We start from the raw sequence: 21897 nt of genomic DNA, 5'->3' as shown, positions 1-21897 counted from the left end.
ACAGTTAAATCCTAATATTATTATTACGTTAGATAATCTAGTTTGAGCTCTAATTACTTAATACTAACTATGAATGGTCCGTTAATTAGTACATAATGTTAATTTAAAGCTTATGTCGCATAATCCTTTACATAACTGTATTCAATTAAAGCTGAATTGACTGGCGACCAGTGACGATCTCTAGTGTTAAGCTGACCGTCGTTACCTATATACATATGTGCGATTTTAATATATGTGCATTAACTTATGTATCTTTGCATTATACAAATATGTAAATGTGTCTATTTAGTAACCTAAAAGTTTGTCTTCCTTTTAGCCAAAATCTAACCAATATTCGTATAGGACAAGGAAAGCAAAAAGAACTAACTTTAAATTATGTGACGATTGTATTATTCAATACTGAAAATGTACTTGGTGCTTGTAAAGCATACAGTGTCAATACCTAGACAAAAGTATCGTTTACAAAGTACCGAAAGCCACAACGTCAATCGTCTGAAATATCGATGTGGCATAGGCTGAATAAAACGAGCCACGTAATAGGAAACGGAGTGGCAACTGGCAACACATGCCGTCAGCCATTCGTTTAGTCACGAAGCTGCCGAGCGGCGTCGCCGGTGACATCATGCGGCGCCTGCATGCTCACACTAATTCACCAATTCACCGCTCCACATCTTCTTTGTTTGCTCTTCTAGCCCGAGTATACGATATTCAGATTACCTTTTTGATTTATGAGTAACTGATACATTAAAGACCTGGCAACATTGAAAGGGAGTGGCAACAAAAGTTATGAATCATTTTATTGTTGAGCTAAAGCTATAAGACGATAAATTCAATGATTACACTCGTATAACCCGATGAAAATATTTCATTCACTAACATGATTTAAATTGATTGAGATTTTAAAATTACTGCGTAATTCGATCTACAACTTTAATTAATGCTTTCTTTACAATAACAGTAAATAAGCTGTAGTAAAACAACAAGTAAATCGTACAATGTAATTAATTCAACAGGTTCTAAACAGAGGTCGGGGGTAAACACAAACATCCGAGTTTGTCTCGTCTCGGGCTCCGCAGGTCAGAAAACGCAACTAACGAGTCCGTGATTGATGCCCGCTCTGACACTCGTTGCGTCACACCTCTGGGGGTCGAGAGGTCAATGTCGTCACCGCAATAACTGACGACGAATACAAACTTTTCTTTTTGATCCAACCGGATATACTTCGTAAATATTTTTGCTGGACGAAAATGGACATAAAAAAGACGTCTTTAATAAGTTTTCTTAATTTCAACGTTATAATTCTACAAAATGTAGAGCGTCTTCATCTGTAAAGTCACCCCTTTAAAAACTGCACTGAAAGCTTTAGTTTAATATAGGGTATAATTTATAACTACAAATACGAATTACATAAGTTAGGTGCAATTCATGCCTTTAGATTCTTCTCTTACGGCATAAGCTTTCGAGGGACTCATTTAGAGCGCTGTGATTCCTGGCGGCGCTTTTGATAAGGGAGCTTAATAAAGCACCCTCCTAAACAGATTTGTGTAACGGCAACATTGTTTTGCTTTATGAAAATTCATAAACAAGCGCCGAGGGTGGTCGCCGGTTACGACCACCCGTGACGTCAGGCGCTGCGGCCTTATTCAGGGCTCCAGTTTATCCTCAATAAAACGACCCTAATACAACACGGCATACGTCCACATTACAGTAGACGCTCTAAAACAATAACATCACCGGGAAAGCCCCTGATAGGATACCCCATTCAAATCATAAACGGGCTATGTCGGCATGCAATGTCTATGAAAGGGAGGTGAATTAGATCGCATTCCTCGTAAGTAAGGGCGATAGTAACATCTAAGACGAGACTAAATTACTATCTCTACAAATGTAGACATTTATTTGAATGAGACCCTTTGCATTTATATGTTTCATGTTGCATTTTATGGATTGATTTATGATAATAATTTCGTTGGAATTTTTTAATACTTTCAATCTACAATCGCATGGTTTTCCAAATAGGATTTCTACCGTTTTTTATGGTAAGATTCCGAGAAACTAAGATATAAAGCGAATCCGAAATTGAATCCTCGACTTTATAATAAAATATATATTTGTATTTATTACATATGGATTGGGATCAAGTTAGTTGCGCGAATATCGAATGTCGGTCGGCTCGGTTACGGGACATCGGGTCCAGTTTTACAACCTCGTTACCGGCGGTCCGCAGTTTTTACAGCGCGATTAAGCCGCCCACTCGCCCGACCTACGGAACTCGTAATTGGAGTAAATCTTTTTATTATAACCCCATACCAGCGACTATATAGATATTGCCGTACTTTGCATAGCGAGTGGATCAAGCAGATACGTGAAACAAAAAAAGCTCTATTATTTCGGCGTCCGCCTTCATTATTAGTGTCACACGAATAATTAGTGCTTTAATTTCCGTAATGGTAATAAAATAACGGGATGGGTGGAGAGGATTTATCGGGGAGGCAGGCTTGTATAAAATATTAAAATGAAAGTATAACGAATGTGCGACCGCATTCGGTCGGCGGTGCATTATCGGAATCGGGGCGCAGTAATTACATCGCAGCCGCCGCTCCGTCCGTCTGTCCGGCCGGCTGCCTAAATAAAATATACGTCCGCGATAAAATTTTATCAATGCCATATAAATTATTCACATTTCACAAACATCGAATGCAATTAAAAGCGCTATTCGTTCGGCAAATTTACCCAACCAATTAATGATTACCATTATTTTTAATACACGATTGGCTTTGTTGTTTACTCGTATGGTTATTGGATGAATATTAATGACAATATGTATACAGTTCTAGTACCTAACATTTAGGTACATGTTAATTAACTACATGTAGGCAAAACAAGGTAAAATTACTTTTAAATGATTCTGAAAAACGAATGATTTTACCTTATCCAAGTCAAGATCAAGGAAAAAGAACAGATTGCATTTACATCAAGTATTTAATAATATTTAGTTAAAGTTAAACCACATTTAATTGTATTTATTCATTTAGCTCTTGATATCTTACATTATCCAGATGATGTACAAAACATCTTTATATTCTAAGATTTTATACAAATTCAAATGTGAAAAAGATGGGCATGTTCATAATTGTTGCTGAATTAATCGCTTAGCGTAATAAGTTACCACTGAATTACTTTCATCATCAACTTACGATATAATTAAGTTACGTACGGGTCTGATTGATTCGGTGCATAAAAAATGTAACATTTTATCCGATAACGACCGTATTGAGGTCAATTCGTTCAGTCACGACTTCTCGGTCCACGTCGCGTCCAAACATTATTTCGCAAATACTGCGATTCGTTGATACCAAGAAGTTGTGATACGTCGAATATGAAGCAGCGGTTATCACGTAAATCGCCCACTTAGTACATAAAGTGGGGTTAATTAAGTACGTACATGGGATATCCTGTTTGTAATGTTAACTTGACAAGGGTTAGGTTTGTCATGGAGATCAGTTTCGTTTTATCTTGAACTAGTTGTTGCTCGCAACCTCGCCCGCGTGAAATTAAAAAATAGTAAAAATACAGCCTATGTTACTCAGTGATAACATAGCTTTTTAATGGTAAATACAAATCTATCCTCTTAAAAATATTAGTTTAGATATAGAAGTATAGACATAGATGTAAAGAATTTAACATTTCTTTACATATATATAATTAATTTTATTGCTAGTTATTGTTTACACGTACTTAAAACTTAAAACCATGAACAATTCGTAGAAAAAACTATATTATGTCACATCTATCCTGCTTTATTTATACTGTCGTTGCACACGTAGTTATGTAAATCTTTCCCATTACAATAGTCATAGCGGTATAGTTCAATCAACATTTTTCGTATAGCACCGAGTATAGTCCTATTACGATTAAAGTTAGAAGTACGTAACATAATGTCACGATTGCCCCACGCTGCGCCAGGCTAAAAGAACAATAAGCAAAGATCACAAGCAATTACCTGATACACTTGGCAACAATAATTACGTCACAACTACTATATCAGGTTACAGCTAAAGTCGACTGGAAGTGAACAACACAAACAAAATATTCTGGCTTTAATTTAGACCGTTTCAACATTTATGAATGAAATCAAATAATACGACACTAAAAAATATTGAAATTTAAACAAGATCGTTATCAATAAAACCTGGCTATATAAAAGATAATATTTATGATATTTGATGAGTCATAAAAGGCATAAACAATATGCCTATTCCATTGCCCTTATATTTATTTACGACTAGCTGTTGCATGCGACTTCGTCCACGCAATATTAAGATAAAAAAGTGTCCATAAATGCCAATCTATGTCCGCTACCCTTCAGTCAGTCCGGTCATAATCGGCCCAGCCGTTGGAGATTACCCGGAATAAAAGCGGCTTTCGGATAGACAGACAGACAGAAAAAAAATGCGATTTTCGTTATCATCAACGCAAAAACATCATCTCCCCGATATCGAGATTTTTTCTTTTGACATTACAGAATCTCCAATTTTATTATATGTATAGATTGTTACAAGTGTGTTGTCTTCAAGAAGCTAAAGCTATCATCATTGTATAAAACTACATTGTTAAGGTGAACTTTTAATATACAATGTGTGTACAAATTAAAGATCAAAGCCATGCAATGCAAATTACTCGTAGTTAAAGTAAATTATGTGATCGTAATGTGAATCATTGTCGAAACCAAAATAACTGTACTCATACCTCACTACATTTCCCTGCATTTCGGTTGGCATTTGCATACAAGCGACGCGTACCGCACTGGCCCGTTCCAAATTTTTTTTAGACGAAATTCAGTTTAAATTTTTCGAGTTAGTTCGCTTTGTTTGTGCATGTAAAATGCACGTCGGTCTGTCCCTCTGATTACGTCCTCCTGTGTTACTGTCATTCATTTGCAACTGCAGCGGCAGACCCACTCAATCTCCTTCATTATGAACGTGCCCGCGTACCGTTCCCGTTTTACATTTTGTACGTTACGCTACATAAAACGCATTTTATATCTCACTAATCTTACTAGTATTACAAATGCGAAAGTTTTTATGGAAGGATGTTTCTTAGAGTTTGTATCCTAAACGGCTTAACGGATCTCGATGAAATTTGACATAGACGTAGAAGATAGTTTGGAAGAACACATAGGCTATTCACTTTATTTTTAATTCCACTTGGAAAGAGTCGCGGGCGATAGCTAGTAATTACATAAATTACTTCAATGTTGTAGAGCATTAGCGTATTAAACAATCCAATGTCAATAATATTTCGCAGGTAAATATACTGAAGATATTTTTTAAAGAATATTTGGGTCCGTTTTAAATTACAGGTAACAATTCAAACAACAAACGTAGCAATCCAAAATTAAGCCAGTCAGTAATTCTACTAGCTGTTTTGCGTTTATCATGAATTTTAGGTCAAATGGTAAGATTAAACTAACGAATAAATACTATTAATTGATCATAGTACAAAAGGTGATAAGGCACCTGTTGTTTGCGCTCCAACATAACCTTGTTCGCTAAAAGGTAGGGTTGAACACGTACAAGCTTACAATACAAAAAGCCCCTCTACGAAAAGCGATGTCACTACATTCCGTAACATATGCAAGACATTCCGTTGTGCGCAAAACGGGTGTCATAAGGTAAGAAATCGTGCAAAGGGTTTTTATTGCGATGTTTTAACTGTTTAGTGACCGTGGAATATTTATAGAAAAGTAGACTAGGTGAATATCTGTTATTATTAAAATTGTTCGTGTTATTTATCTTTAAGAGTTAAATATAATAAAGCTTTGTAGGTGATTTAATTTGATAATTATCTCTCGGCTATTATTTTATATGCGTGGTAGAAAAAAAATCGTTATTCAAAATAATAGATTTATTAATTAACTAGCTGTTCCCGTGTGATTTCATCAGCACAAAAATATTTTATTGTTTACATTTGTCAAATTATCAATTGCAAATGGCAAAATGACATGACATGACATGTCAAAACTTGCAATCTTGCTACCTTGATGTTGGCAGCAACTTATGGTCTCTTTCCCACATTAGGGTTTTTATCCAAAATATTTACCCCTAAGTTTAATGGCGTGAAAATATATAGCCTAAAGCATGACGTGGGTGTAGGGCCTTTTTTTAAAAAGGAATTATTCAAAAACATGCTGCAATTGCTGACATCTTGGGCAACAAAGAAGTGTGTGTTTACGCTTTATTATAATAGTATAGATTATTATTATAAAACACAGTAGTAACACAATTAGTAGTAGCTAATTACAATGTAACTATGCTAGGCTTAATCCTTAATGATAACGACTCGGCAATTTGCATTATATCGCTCATTGACCCGTGCTGCTATATGAAATATCGACATAGCCGTATTGAATGTAATTTACCTACTCCAGTCTATTATGGAATGACACTGTACAAATTCTCTATAGAAGGCGTGAATTCTTCAGATGAATACTTTAAATATTTTGTTGTAGAAATTCAATAAATGCAGGAATAAAGAACTTTATTACCAGTAACAATGCGTCGCCTTAACTGGGCAAAGAAAATTGCTATTTTAAACTTACATACATAGTTTTGTTTTTAATTGTATACGTTTAAACCACCATATAAATTTTAATTTAGAACCAATATAGTAAGGGTAAGTGATTCGCCTAAAGTTTTACAGTTAAAATATTTCAAAATCGTATATCGAAAATGACGTTTAAATTTCTAACATAAATCCAAGGGTGGTATCAGCTAGGGTTGGTACGTTTCGTTCCTCGAGCATTATCAGGGTCCCCTCGTTGCTGCGGTACATTCATTACAAAAAGCGACACGTAGCGAGTAGCGACGCCGGCGCTTTAATAATTCCACTCGTTCCTCCCCCGGCTGAGCGCGTACAATGCCTAACGGTATCAATCAACATCAAACAGCCCCGCTCTATCTCCGAGCTCGATTTAGGGTTGTTATAGCAGAGTTTCTAAATTTCTACTATGGACAAAGTTTGAACATAATGTCTTAGGGTTGACAGACGTTACAACTTTTGCCAGTGCATGGAATTGTTTTTAAGATATTCTTGAGAATACAAATTCTAAATCGATGTGAATTCTGAGCTCTATGTTTGTTATCTTCATTGTAATTTTAAAACGAAATGTGTATTTACATTTTTCGCAAAACAAGGGAAAACTTATTTTGACATTGAATATTGTCCCAAAATGTATTTTACTGCTGATAAAATACGTATCAATATTGATAAGTAAAGGTGAAGCTTTCATTCCAATTTTATCATAAACATGATTTGTTTATCAAATTGATGCAAATGATTCAGAGTTCATTATCTTGTTACTAAGCTTAGGCAATGAATCAAAAAAATTAAATATATGTCAATTTTCACTAAAAAAAAATCGTTCTTAATTACATTAGATAATAATGCTAATTTTATCTTGTAGTGTTATTTACGGTCTTGAACGTGTTTCATGAGTGTGTCACTTTATATTTATCTTGTTAAAAATATAAAATTCATATTAATTAGTGAATTATTTAATTTGTGTTTCATAGATTTTAAATGCCGAATAATTTTATATATTTCACAATGAAACCCTGGGTAAAAAACAAAACACGTAATTTCGTCTGAAATAAACCCTTTGTAGTTCGTATTGCTTTAAAAATTCCCACCGAGCCCTGATAAAAGGGACGTTTAAACCCAATGTGTATTCATTAAATAGGCCCACAGCCCTGGGCATTCGCGGCCTGTCACCGACAATACTTTTTATCGTGCACATTGCACACAGCACACACAGGGATCACGGCTGCAGGGCCCGCGGGCTGAGCCCCTCATACATCGCTTTGATCTGCACTCACAACGATGGACACACAATCTGCTTTACTGCTCAAACATATCTGATTCTATCCTAATGGGGATTGTTTGAAAAGGAATGACGGTAAACTGAAAATAAATAGGCACTTCAAAAGTAGATTGCACAGACGGAATTGGTTAATGATAATAACGGATTGTCAATATAAAAAAACCGATTACTTTCAGGAGGGGTATACAGGTTTGTTTAGCTCCATCCATACCTAAAATTACTAAGGATGTGAGAATACATTTCTATAGCAATCATACAGCTTTCATTTAGATTCATTTATCTACAACTGTAGAGAGTAATTAATTTTTTCCTAACAATTTATCAGCAACGTATAAAGTGGGAGCGTTTCTCGAAGCAGCCGCTCAACACGTCGCCACTTTATGAATCACAGCGGAAATAATTCCCACTTACGAGAAACGTCTCCATCCCGTTTCGCTGAATAGGAAATTTCTTACATTTTTCACATGAAAACAATAGCTTGCTACAAATAAACTGTATTCAAACCCACGCCTATGAACAATAAATAAGTGGCCTTTACTACAAATCAAGAACGCTGAAAATCTTAGGCTGTATTACATTCGTAAGCTAGATTCTTGAACCTTTTTATTAATTAACGAGAATTTACTTTACAATATAAGTGTAAGGTAAGAAGAGTAAGTTTAAGTTATTACCAAAATCACAAACTCCAGAAACGAACATTTTTGTAACGCCCTTTTTGTCGAATTTACGATCAATTGGCTCTTCAAGTCTATTAGACTATAATTCACAGAGTACAAACGAAATGTTTACGTTAATAAAGAAACCAAGCCGTTAGGTTAATAACAGCGATTCATGTTCCGCCGGAGTTTTACGGCCGTGTGAACAGAACCGCACCGGACGCCGCCACTGGTCGCGCAACTTTGAGAACTTCATCATTATGTTACAATTTGTTTCTATAGCCCAGCGGCGAACTAGGATATTCATCATCACCAGCTATACGTCCCTGAGGGGTTTGGAGCCTGCCCAAAGTTAGGGTGATTAGGCCTTAGTCAACCACGTCGGCCCAGTACGGGTTTGTTGACTACACACATATCTATGAATTTCTTTGTCGATATGTGCAGATTGTATCACGATGTTTTCTTTCGCCGTAAAAACGTCGGGTGAATTACGAACCTATGATATTCGAAAATCACATTAATACGTGAAGAGATTTGAACCCCGGACCTGTGGATTACAAGTCAACTGCTCCAAACCCTGAGTCACCGACGCTATGTAGATATCCATTGAAATTTAAAAAGCGCCAGATTTTCCCGATAGTACATTATTAAAAAAACTTACCGAGTCGGGATCATGTGCATTAGGTGTGGACGGTTGCGGAGGTCTCGGCGGCGGCGGGTAGCCCTGCCAACAAATATATTCATTGAGTAATATTTAACACATTTACATTCTATATATGGGTTTTCTCAAACACGCATCTATAAGCTAAGTAATTATCAAAGACCCATCAAAACAATTTTATATTTGATGAACCTTGTCTATAATTTTCAAGATTTTTAGACAGCTTTCAAAAATACAATTCAAGATAATTCCCAATGTTTTTTTTTAGTAGATTTAAAATGTTTCATTTAGTGATTAATTTATTTCTTAACCTATCCAACTATGTTAAGATGATTGTTGTAAAAATCACGAAAAACTGTTATCTAATCTATCAAGATTTACAATAAAAAAGTATAGATTTTTCTGTTTTAGAAATACGTTTATTCGATAACGCTTCAGTTTCGATATTCCAAATTTTACCTGACGTTAAATTGAAATTTCATGTCAGAGTGAAACATATGCGAAAATATTTTCATCCGATTTTTTTATTTCAATTCGCCGCTCAAACTGACTAATCGTTTTACACACTTTAAATGGTAAATAGAAATTGATTCGTAAACATGATTCAACAATAAAAATTTGACTGCCCTCATAACTTATATAAGTTTTTATTGGATGTCCGGTGCTCAGAGTGAATTCTGCGCTATAAAAGTAAAAGTAGGTTCAATATATTCTTTTCAGTTTTAATATAAAGGCGAAAATTTAGATGGATACATGTTTGTTAGAGTTTGTAGTCCAAACTGCTGAACGGATCTCGATGAAATTTGGCATATATATAGAGGAGTCTGGAAGAACACATAGGCTACTTACTTTTGTTATTTTTATTCCACGCGGACGGAGTCGAGGGCAAAAGCTAGTTTGAATATAAATCTTTGATAACATCAAGATTGTGAGGATAATGAAAGTTTAATTTGAATAAAAGCAGTGTAAATGTTAAATGATATGACGCACGTGCAATCGAGGTGCGACCTTGAATGCTGAGGCTGCGTGTAGAAGACGCGGTGGGGGTAAATTAATGCCGGCGACGGGTGACGGGCGTTCCGCTCAACTATTCCTTATCCGATGACTAACGAAGAATGAAGTGGAATTCTCGACAAACTTTTTCCGACGCGAGGGGGAAACCTATCGACGGCTCCTACGCATATAGACGTAACAGAAAAAACGCGCTTTTTCTGGAAATCATTTTAGTTATTGTTGTATAAGTTACTGATGTAAACAACGTTATTGATGTAGAAGTATTTATATGTTTAGACTAATTTCCATGTAAATGACATTTGTTAAATGAAATATTCAATTGATTTAAGTATATTAATTCGTCTAGTAGAATTCGAAAAACACGAACTGTATTTTTCCATAAAAATTGAGTTACTACGTTATACGTAGGACCCGTAGTTATAAGTAGCACTACGAGTCGGCCCGCCATTCTCAGACGTCGAAGTACTTGAGATGAAATTTGAAACATGCGCATATTAAAGCATATTGGAGAGGCATAATTTTTAACCATAGTATTGAAAAAATGTTATAGGTAATGAACAAGTTCTCATTTGCCTACAAACAACTCTAAAAACGTATTTATAACTACAGTAAGTACTAACGTCAAGGTTTTTTTTCTATTTTTTTAATTCTCTATTTTTCATAGTCAAAGCTTACTAATGCAAAGTAGTCCTTTATATTGTAAGAAAAATATGTTAATCAAGTCTTTATTATACAGATTTAAAAGCATCCGTTTGTTAATAAAAATCAATTCCGTAAGCTATATTAAAAATATTATGCATAACAATGAGTCACTACATTATCATATCAATTGACCAATTTCCAAAGTACAATTTATATTCGTCGGATAAGAAAATATAAAATAACAACCAATATAATTAAATTATAAATAACATTCTTCCAATGCAACGCTTATATTGTGCAAAAAAGAGAAAGATTGGAGTTCATTTGAAATGTGCAGATTGTCTATGGTGAAAATATGGCTTTGGATTGTCTATCGTGAAAAAAATGCAAATATTTTATCGGTCCGTCTCTCAAACATTAGTATATTTAATTAAAGCTAGATTAAGCGATAAGACATTTTTACCACTAGCAAAGTTCTCCGTCTAATAACCATCAACCATATTAAAGTCAAACCCAGACTCCGGCCTGAAATGAAGTATTTTCTGTGTAATATACCAAGTCAATTCCGTACTCCAGCTATCGTTTAGCTACAAAACTTAACTTTCTAGTTTTTAAAGAGAGCAATGCGATCAGAGCTTTCATATTTTCGCAAGCGCTGTGTAATTTCAAAGGAGCAACGTTGCAAACAAGTTGACCGTCTCGAGTTGGTAGTCGCTCGCAACTCCGAACACTTCTCTGGCTCAAATCTCGCCTCCGACACTAAAACGCTTAAGCGACCAACTTTATAAAGGCGGCACGGACACTCGCCCGGTTAGTTTTATTTTTGCTCGACGTTAAAATATTTTAGAGTAAATTTTCTTCTGGGTAACAAAAATGGAATACATATGTACAAAGGGGTTGTGTTTAAGTTCTATTATAAAATACTTTTATCTAATATCTTATATGGTTTGTGGCAGGATACATTAATAGTTGTCTTAGAGATAGGCGTGTATTTGTTTGTGAATTCGTACAAGATAAACGTTGCCGCAAATATCAAACTGGAAGCGGCGCCGGGCGGTACGAGCCCGCAATCAGGGATTGCGGGATGAGACACGAGAAATATTAATTTCACTTTGTTTTGTGGCAACCCTGCGAGCGAACGCCCCGCCAACCCACACGAAATGTTTGTTTTTATTAAATATTCGATGCTTGGGTCAACGCTCTCTTGCTATCAAACGAAAATTTACTGCTCTTTCATAAATATGTGATTCAATATTATTTACGTCACAAAACGTAAGATCAGTAATAAGGGTTGAAAATAAACACTAGTATCATGATATTTGAAACACTATCTTACTAATATTATAAATGCGAAAGTTTAGGTGGATAGATGGATGGATGTTTTTTTAGCGTTTGTAGCCTAAACGGATCTCGATGAAATCAGGCATAGACTGGAAGAACACATGGCTACTCATTTTTTTAAATTCTACGCGGACAGAGTCGCGGGCGAAAGCTAGTATCGAATAATTATTTTAAAACTCATATTAGTGTCTCCTATTAGGTAAAACAGATCAATTCATTTGGGCGCTCTATAGAATGGGACAGTAAAAATACTAATAGACAAAGCACAAAACTAGACGCGTCCCCGGGGGAAAATTAATTTTCCTTTTTTCCCGCCGCGTGCGCCAGATTATAGCGCGCCAAAGAATTTTGAGGCTCGTTAATTCGCCATCACCGCCGCTGGGAATTAAACCCGACTAACGATTAAAATATACCGAGTTTTATTCAGTTGAAAACTGATGCCTATTGTAGTGGGGGTAGGCAGTGTGATAACACCTGATCAGATCATAACAAACAATGCAATCCAACTGCTGTATTTTGAAGATTTTCTGGCACCCACTCAATAGTTTCGAACTTGCACGGGAACAATTATTTAGGTGCTTTTCTATTTCCGATCAAGAAAGAAACTGGAGCGTTGTCTCCAGTTTTCAAAATTTCCTACCATTTAAGATTCATGTTATTATCAAAAAACGGACAAGATTCAGTTTAATTTGCTTTTGTCGTTAATAAGATAATTATAATTACCTTGAGCAACCTTAAGTAGAGTAAACGGCATTACAGTTTATAATTAACCATAATTAGGCACACAAAGTATATTAGTAAGTAAATCGTAAATTTATACTTTTAAAAATTAAAAAAGTACTTATACAGTTTTTATCATACTAAGAATTTTTGGGTTGAAAAAATTAAACTTAAAACATCCTGGATACTCATGACAGTCATTTGTTGTTACAAAAAATACTTCCCAAAATCACACTTTAAATCCTTGTAATAACAAACAAGAAGAGGGGACATTATAATCTGAGCGCATAACTTATCGTCGACTAGGACTTCACAGGCCATATTAACAAAGGTAGCGGACACTCCGCCGATTCAATTGTACCATTCCATACATCGCTGGCAAGAGGGAGGTAGGGTGCCTTCTGTGAGAGTCGTAACTCTGCACACGGCGCTTTGCTTCAAGAGCGACTACGCAAACTTCCGAGAACACCTCTGTGCAGTTTATTGTTGAGAAATAGAGATAGTCTACTTTGATTTTATTGAGGAAATTTACATTCTGATTGATACCACTCTGAACACGGTAAATAAACCTTATACTTTAACATAGAAAATTTTCATCGCCGTAAAAAGACTGAATACTATTTCCATATTCCATTTTAGTTACTTTTTTAATATAAAAATTGCATAAAATACTATTCTTCAAGTCGCAACCTTAAAACATCGACATGCGAAATCTAATAAAACTACATATTACAAAACATATCGATATTTCTAAAACAAACAGTAAACGCACTAATCCTATAAAGTTGCCGCTTGCTTATAGCTCGCCCGAAAAGAAAGACTCCTTGAGGCGAACTACAGAAAACTCGAACAATTAATCGCACGGCCTTTGACAAATATTTCCTTGACAATAAAATATAGGGAGTTTTAGCAGCGGGGCGCTGCCTCGCCAGCGACAGAACTGTCGCAGACAACTGACGCGCCCACCGTGGGGGAATATTTAAAAGGAACAGTGGCCCACGACCTCTATTATATTTTATAGCTAAACCTAGTCCTAGAAAACACTAAAAAAAATTTATCGCAAGTCCAAACCCCAGGGGTATAGATGAATTGTAATTATTATTTTTCTATACGAACCACGTTTAGAAACAAAGAACGTTAAAACATAGCAATGTGCTCGGTTCGCAATTAACGCTGTTTTAGTAGTAGTCCAGTAAAATATAATTAGTGATTCCTCATTACCGAGCAGCGTGGCCCCTCTGGACGTTCGTGCCTCTGTTGGCTTATGGTTATTAATAACGCGGGGCGCCCCCTCCCCTCCCCCTCAGTCCTCCCGCGCCCGCCGCACGCCACCACGCTCGTCCGCGCTGCCGCACGTCTGACATTTTAATTCCAACGCCGGGGTTATTCGTGTATCTATATTTTTTATCGATATTTTTTCATCGATACCAATACTCTTCACTAGTTAAGAGACTTTACCCATATAGACCGATAAGTTATATGAACCGGTAAGCACAGGTGAGACTAAATAATGTCCATGTAGAGTTTACATATTTTCTGACAGTACCAATGTATAGCAGCGCGTCCCTAGACATCATTGTTTGACTATTACGACTTTCTTATCGAAACTGAGAAACGGGAAACAAAACATATTATCTAAATAATGTTTAAAATTCCGTGAATGCGTGGACAAATTTATAAACATTTCAGTGCTCTATTGAGAATATAAACTAGGTGGTTGGAAGGTGCCTGTGCTCGATAAAAGCATTACATAGATAACATCGACTAGGCTGGTACATCACTAGCTACAAATGCTACAATGGCGGTCGGGCGAGCGCAGGTCGAGCGCAACATGGCTGCCGGTAGGCGGTGCGGGCGACAGAGACGGGGAGAGCACAGAGTATGGCTCTTCCACTCGCACTCGCACGCGAAGCCGGCATCGATCTCCGCTCGGCGAGCTCGCCCCCAGCACCAGAAAGGCGGAACTAACAAAATTACAAAGCGCTTTCGAGCCGCTAATCATAAAATAAGATACGACGTTTCATTTCGACCGTACGACTCTCGAGCGATCGCGATGCCGGAATGGCCCTTGACTGTCAAAATTCTCCACCGACTGCGGAGAGTATTAACCGCGCGCCGGTCGCTGGAATTTTGTAAAACCTCAAATCGAGTTTAGATTTACGTAGAGCACGGCCGTATCGAGACGATGTGAAACTAACGCTTCTAGATATAGTTCAATGCTCTGTAACAATGAAGCATTGTATCGATTCTGAGCATAGAGTAGGGTACATGACAGCGATAGAGAATTTAAGCGGATTTAAAGATCGAGTGGAATTTTTAATTGCGTTTATGTTGACAAGGATTCCCTTTCTAGTCGTAGGTGTTTAGTTAGCAGTGCGGGAGGGGAAAGAGGGTTAAAATAGAAATGTGCATATGCGAAAATGCCGCTGGCGATATGGGTCGCGTTCACGTCGGCATAAATTGCCGCGGGGCCTCCTCGAGGCGTTTAATTCGAGCGGCGCGTGCAAAATTGACAGAAGACGTTCCCTCGCACAGCGGAGGGTTACGTCGCGCTCCGCCGCTCCTCTGATAGCTGACTGACGTTTAATTTTTGCACCCCGAGGAACACAAGACGTTTATTCGCAAAGGGACACATTTATCACGTACAAAATTTGAATATGTTTAAAATAGTTTCGAATACGAAGAATTCCCTGGCAAAAAGGTATGCATCGTTTCAAAACTTTATGTGAAAACCATGCTTTACAATTCGTTCTTGGTAGGTTATAATCTGACATAACTAGTATGTATCGCAAAATTAGTCAATACATTTATTACGAGTATTTCAACGTTAATAAAGATGCATAATATTGTAAGAGAACGGACATTGGTGACGGCATCTCATATATCCGTCAAGATATGCAAATCGCTGAGCGAAGCGTGCCAAAAGCACATCGCGCGTCCCGTTCAGAATTTCTAGCTGAGCTGCGACATCCCTTGCACATTACATTTGGATGAAAGAACATTTCTCTAACAATCCGACCGTTGAAAAACAAGTCAAAGATAAAAAGCATTCAGAAATTTCTTACATTATACGTAAACGGAAAGTATAACGCACAAGATAAAGTGTAATAGTTAATTTTACATTGAAAAGTATTTACTAGCACCCACGTAACATGGGTGGGTGTATTGTACATGCTTATTATAGATGTAAAAACATCCTGTTGCTAATAGTCCAGCATTATACAAAATGTGAGGAAAAATAAAACAAGAACCAAATTTACATTACATAGAGTATCAGGACTTCGTACAAAGAAAACAAGAACATCAAAGCAAATAGAACAAACTTTCGGAAAGTAAAAGTTGTCCATTAGGGCGGCTATGGCCATAGACGGTTTATTGAAATAGTTATGGGTTGGGGAGGTAATTTTTAAAAATTGCTAAAAACGAGCGGCCTGTACATTCGGCAGCAGTTTAATGGCAGCGATAACAGTAAAGTTCATAGCCCAAGTTGAGCCGGGGCCGGGCCCGGGGAGCGGCGTGGATTACTGAGCACTGTTCATATACAGGGATACAATTTTGTTGCGAACTGCACGAACGCGTAGTTTCACGTTAAGCCTTTATTGTATGTGAAACACGAAAAATATGATATTGTACTATAAACATAAACTATACTTCGAACTGGGTTACGGAAATAACATCAGTTGATTATACAATACAGTTTTCATAGCTTTTTATCATGATTTATTTATATTAGGACTAGCATTTGCCCACGACTTCCTCCACGTGGAATAAAAAACAAAAGCAAATAGTCTATGTATTCCTCAAAACTATCCTCTACATCAATGCCAAATGTTATCGATATCCGCTTAGCAGTTTAGGCTTCAAACTCTAACTAACATCCATCCATCCATCTAAACTTTTGCATTTATAAAATTAGTATGATTAAGTTTTAAAAAGGCATTTTCAGGTTTGATCCAAAAAAAGGTTTGAAAAATAAAACCGATAATAATTGCTTCCTAATTAAAAAAAAATGGAAACTTTCACATTCCCACTATTTGCAGGATCTCGAAAAGACACCTTACGCGAAATAATGTGTCATCAAAGCATCGTAGTTAAGCTCTAACTGTTCGACTAGCCATTAACAAGAACGGTTTAGCCATCGCCGCCCCAACTACGCCGCCAGACATGCCAATGTAATTACGACGATTACTTTCAGCCGAGTGCTATACAATTTTAACTGCGTGTGCCCAATTGTTATCAACAATGATTTGCTGCTGTTTTAATTCATTTAATTTGAACGTTTTACAACTATGGAATTGTAACTCATTCAATCAAGAAAATTATACAAAAAAATATGGGGTATTTTTTTTGTATAATTTTCTTCGTTAGTTAAAATAAACCATTTTAATCTAAACGATAAGTATAACAAAGTGCTTTTTTGTTTACATTCTTACAATTAAGTGTCGATCTAAATGTGCTTTAAGACTAAAGTTCTCATAATCTAAATCTCAAAATGTTTAAACCTTATAAGCATAAATAATACATTATCGAATAAAACTCGTTAGTTCAATAACAATACATAAAAGTGCTAGTACAATCTTTAACAGCTCGTTTCTTTTTTTAAACAAATTCCTAAAAATCTCTCGAAGCATTCCCACATGGGAAAACGAGGTACCAGGAACAATAACAACACTTAGCGCAGCGACTGGAATTTCGGTTAATACCGTCGTTTCGGTCGTTCCCAGGCGTCGTCGTAAAAGTAAGTTTAGTCGTTTAAAACGTCGAGATGTGTACTTTCACAAAAAGAGAAGGGGCAACTGGTTGGGGGGGTGACGAGGGAAGAGGAAGCCGCTGATTAACCCACTCCCATAAAAAGTAAAAGAGTACTGCCGACGTTATATCGTATACTGAAATTATATTTTTATTATGATACTTAATACAGCTATCTCGGAACGAAGTTTGTGGAACAAAAACTAAGGAAATGCTAGCCCATTCGGATTTCCTTAAATGTAGCCTGAGTTAGTTGTAATGGATTTACCAAGGAAGTAATAATACTAACGCAATTGTATATTTCGAATGAAGAAAATAGATATTTTAATACTATTCGCCAGACCTCATTCATAGTAGAGGTGAGTGTCAACAGATCCCTTGTGATCATCGTTAAGTAATCGTGAATAGCTTTCCAAGCATAATGTGGTTGATGCATTCCGCGAATCGATTCGATACCCTTCGACAGACCACCCATACCGTACTATATATTTTTTGACGACGTTTACACATTTTTGTCTTTAACAGAATAACACAGTACTGTTAGGGACAGTGCTTTAGAATCAGATTGTGGTGTGTGTGAGTCGTCTTATACATTTAGTATGTTACTTTACCTGGTGCGGAGGTTGCGAGGCAGGCGGTAGATGTGGAGGGTGCTGCGAGTCATGCGAGGGCGATAGAGGTCCGGCGGTGGGCACGGCGCCCGGACTTGGCGCGCCCGACGGGTGGTTAGGCGGTTGCGGGGATCCGCCACGTTCATAACCCTGGGAACATAATCATTTGGTCAATTTTGTACAATATTATACAAAATATTGTACAATACCTTCATTAAAACACTCGTTTTATAGCAAAAGTATGTATGGCAATACAATTACACCGCAGAATTGCAATTCTTCTACAGCAGGCGCGTGCTGTTAGAAAAATATTCACACATTTTTTTAAACACTACCTATTTACATTTACTCAAAGTGAAATTATATTAAAATAATATGAATTAATTTTGTAAGTATACTAAATGTTAAAAAAAATCTGTAATAAAGATCTTTTGTATTAAAGTAATAAAGTTTGGCTATGACTTCATTGATACTAAAGTGCTTTCATGTGGAAAGTAATCGATAGTTTTTAAGGGCTATTAATTTTTGCACATCAACATTTCGATTCAAGTTTTAGTACGACGCACAACAATCGAAAATGGGGGCACACTATAAATCGCAAACAAAGCCACGTCCTTGGCAATGAATTTAAATGGCTAATGGCTCCATGATAATTAGCCTCCTTTATTTTCGCTTGCCTTTTTGTTACACAAATGACACGCATTTCTCGGTGTTATTGTTACGATACTTATGTAACATAAGAGATAATTGTTTGAACGCGGTTACGGTATATGAAGCCGGTAATTTCTTATAAGATCGAAGAATTCATTATGTGGAGTTAAATTTGTATTGTGTTCTCTATAAATGATTCAACCGCTGGATTTGGGATACCAAGACATTTAATCAATATAGAGGTTAATGATAATACCTCAAAAAAGGATTCTGTAGTCACAACAGCAATAGGTACAGTATTTATTACTTTCAACATAGAATATAAGAGCTGTCCCTCTATCCACTTGCACATTAAATGAAGCGATATGCTTAGGTATTACCGTAAACAATAAAAAATTAAACTGCGAGTAGAACTTCTAATGTATTACATTTCCTTGACACCATATCCTCTAATCAATGAATCGACGCATAATACGTCACAATTCGTAATCGAAACTCAATTTATCGGATGTTAGTGTGTTTATGAATCAAGGTACTTTCATTGGGAAACAATTTGTGAGGCGGACGTATTGTTTGCGCGGGCATCGTGGCGCTCGTATGCGTGCGAGACAAACACAAACAACCGTTAATTTCAAACGACGCACACACACAAACAATAGAGGTGGGATAAAACAATCGGGCGCGTGCAAAAGCGGGTCGTCGGCCAGGGGCGGCCTTGACCGTGCATCCATTATGCACACCCGTTTACTTGCGAATAAGTGCACCTCCATATTGTTTTATAGCTACGTTGTTAGAGAGCGGTTCCATTCACAATACCGCGAAAGCGACCGCGACGCATATAGCGAAACTTATTCGCGAACGTTTCTCCCTACGCAGTCCGCTGTGAAGCCGCACCACAACAGACAAACATCAATTCCAGTCATCGCACGTGGAATAATAACTGGTACTACACTCGTTTCTACATATTTTAATATCATTGCCATTCAAAGTAATTTGCCAATGTCAATTTATTCATGAGGATAATAATTCATATTGCCTATCTCATTATGTAAATTATATGATATTATTCATAATCATCTTAGATAACACTAAGATTTAAGAAGAACAGGTCTCAAAGGTTCTTCTAAATTGATGCAAGAAGAAAACAGACAAAAGTGCAAACCCAATATATAGAGATTCAGATAAGGCAGTTTTTTTATTTCCTGGAGAAAAAGAAATAGTTATTTTTAAAAGGCACGATAAGACCCATTGAGCAATTGAAAAGGCTTTGATATCCATAAACTTAATATCAAAACAAACGATATAAGTTGCAGACACTATGGGTACGTAACAGGCTCATTCATTACAAATTCATTAGTGAGTAGCGGAGAGTAGCGGAGGAGCGGAGCGCGTCCTCGACACAGTTCGCCGCAGACATTGATTGCATCAATCGCACAATGCTTTCACTGCGCACTGCTCTAGTGCTTGGCTTCCGCGTCACGTTTCAAGGCTAAAGATAAGGTTAGACCGATATTTACTTCTCCAGGTCAATGAAAATCGTTGGCTTTAAACCGATAACACTTGTTCGAAAAAATTGTTTCAAACACTTCATTGAATACTATTATTCTTAGTTGTCATTTGCACGCCTTCTACGGCTCTGTAACCGCTCAGATATGGCAATTTTGTTTGAGTGTAGTTCAGTCAAATTCTACAGAAGATGGTATCAGCATCGACCCTGCGCTGGTAGTTAATTAGTATGATATCTTTAAAAAAATTATTTATTTAATAAGGTAAAATGACATGACTTGATGACAAACCATGACAACCTTGCTTCCTTGATGTTGGCAGCAACTTATGGTCTCCTTCCCACATCAGGGTTTTTATCCAAAATATTTACACCCTAGGTTTAATGACTTAAAATATATAAGCGTGACGTAAGTGTAGGACTTTTTATTGAAAAAAGAACTATTCAAAAATATGCTGTAATTGCTGACATCTTAGGCAACAAAGAAGTGTGTGTTTACGCTTTATTATAATAGTATAGATAGTATAGAAAAAAGTGATTCTAGATTATTATAAACTAAAAACAGCAATTGTGTGTGCTTATTTAATCGCTTTAAAGGAGATTCAGATAATAGTCTCAAAGCAAAGGACACTTTTGGATTCCACTGGCAGGTAATTGATAGTCACCGGCTAGTCCTATGCAAAGCCGTCTTGAATTGTCAGTACGCGACGAGTCGTTATGGTCATTTGTCACGTGCTGTACACCCCATTTCCGGCACCATGAAACCGTGAAAGGTAAAGTATGACAACGACTAACGATAATGCAGTTCTTAAGTTAAATTCCAGGAAAGTATTTGCTCAGCTATACTTTGAAAATTTGGAGAAAGAGATTACGTCCTAGAAAATTTAAGTTCTTGGATATTTATTTCTGAACTCTGAACCCTGACGAGATCTTTTAAAAGGATTTCAGCAATGTCGGGTGAATTGACGTGTATACAGTTGTAAAGGAAATAAGATTTGTGTTATTGTTTTCATATTGAATACGAAAGCGTAACCTTTACAAATTTAGTAGGCGGCTTACGGGTGGGGTGGTAAATGGTAGTAAGGGTGGCAGGTCGGTTGCGCCAAAAACAAAATACGAAGAATTCGAAGACTTTCACTGAATAATAATTTTGTGGATAAACTTATTGGTTAGCACGAGAAATCGAGACTATCGCCTAGTCAAAGTTTAGCAGAGTATCGTTCGAACAATCCGTGTCGGTCGCCAACCAATCCATCAAAGAAGGGGGGCAGGAGAGGGTGTGAGGCATCCCCCCGTACCCACATAAATATTGCGGGTAGGTGAGTACAAACCCTTTGACCGAGTTCTGTTTACTTTCGTTTTCGCTCAGCTGACGGGGCCGCCACCCCGCCTGTGTAGCGCCACTATTATTATGATAATTAGAGCTATCAACTCCATGTCTCACTAATTACAGTGAGGACTATGCG

General features: G+C 36.8%; 1 protein-coding gene across 6 annotated transcripts in view; it reads right to left on the bottom strand.

Moving 5' to 3' along the window:
• LOC106110343 (trithorax group protein osa-like) overlaps positions 1-21897 on the bottom strand; it is a 67817-nt gene that overhangs the window by 30453 nt on the left and 15467 nt on the right. For all 6 annotated transcript variants that reach the window (XM_013292134.1, XM_013292136.1, XM_013292133.1 and 3 more), the window contains exons 3-4: positions 18277-18426; positions 9200-9262 (exon numbers count right to left, since the gene is read on the bottom strand). In XM_013292134.1, coding sequence (XP_013147588.1) covers positions 9200-9262; positions 18277-18426 — 213 coding nt within the window. The remainder of the gene's footprint in view (positions 1-9199; positions 9263-18276; positions 18427-21897) is intronic.

The sequence above is a fragment of the Papilio polytes genome, unplaced genomic scaffold (genome assembly GCF_000836215.1).
Source record: "Papilio polytes unplaced genomic scaffold, Ppol_1.0 DF820678.1, whole genome shotgun sequence".
Lineage (NCBI taxonomy): Eukaryota > Metazoa > Arthropoda > Insecta > Lepidoptera > Papilionidae > Papilio > Papilio polytes.
The sequence above is the reverse complement of the archived record's forward strand: the minus strand, read 5'-3'. Positions and strand labels throughout refer to the sequence as shown.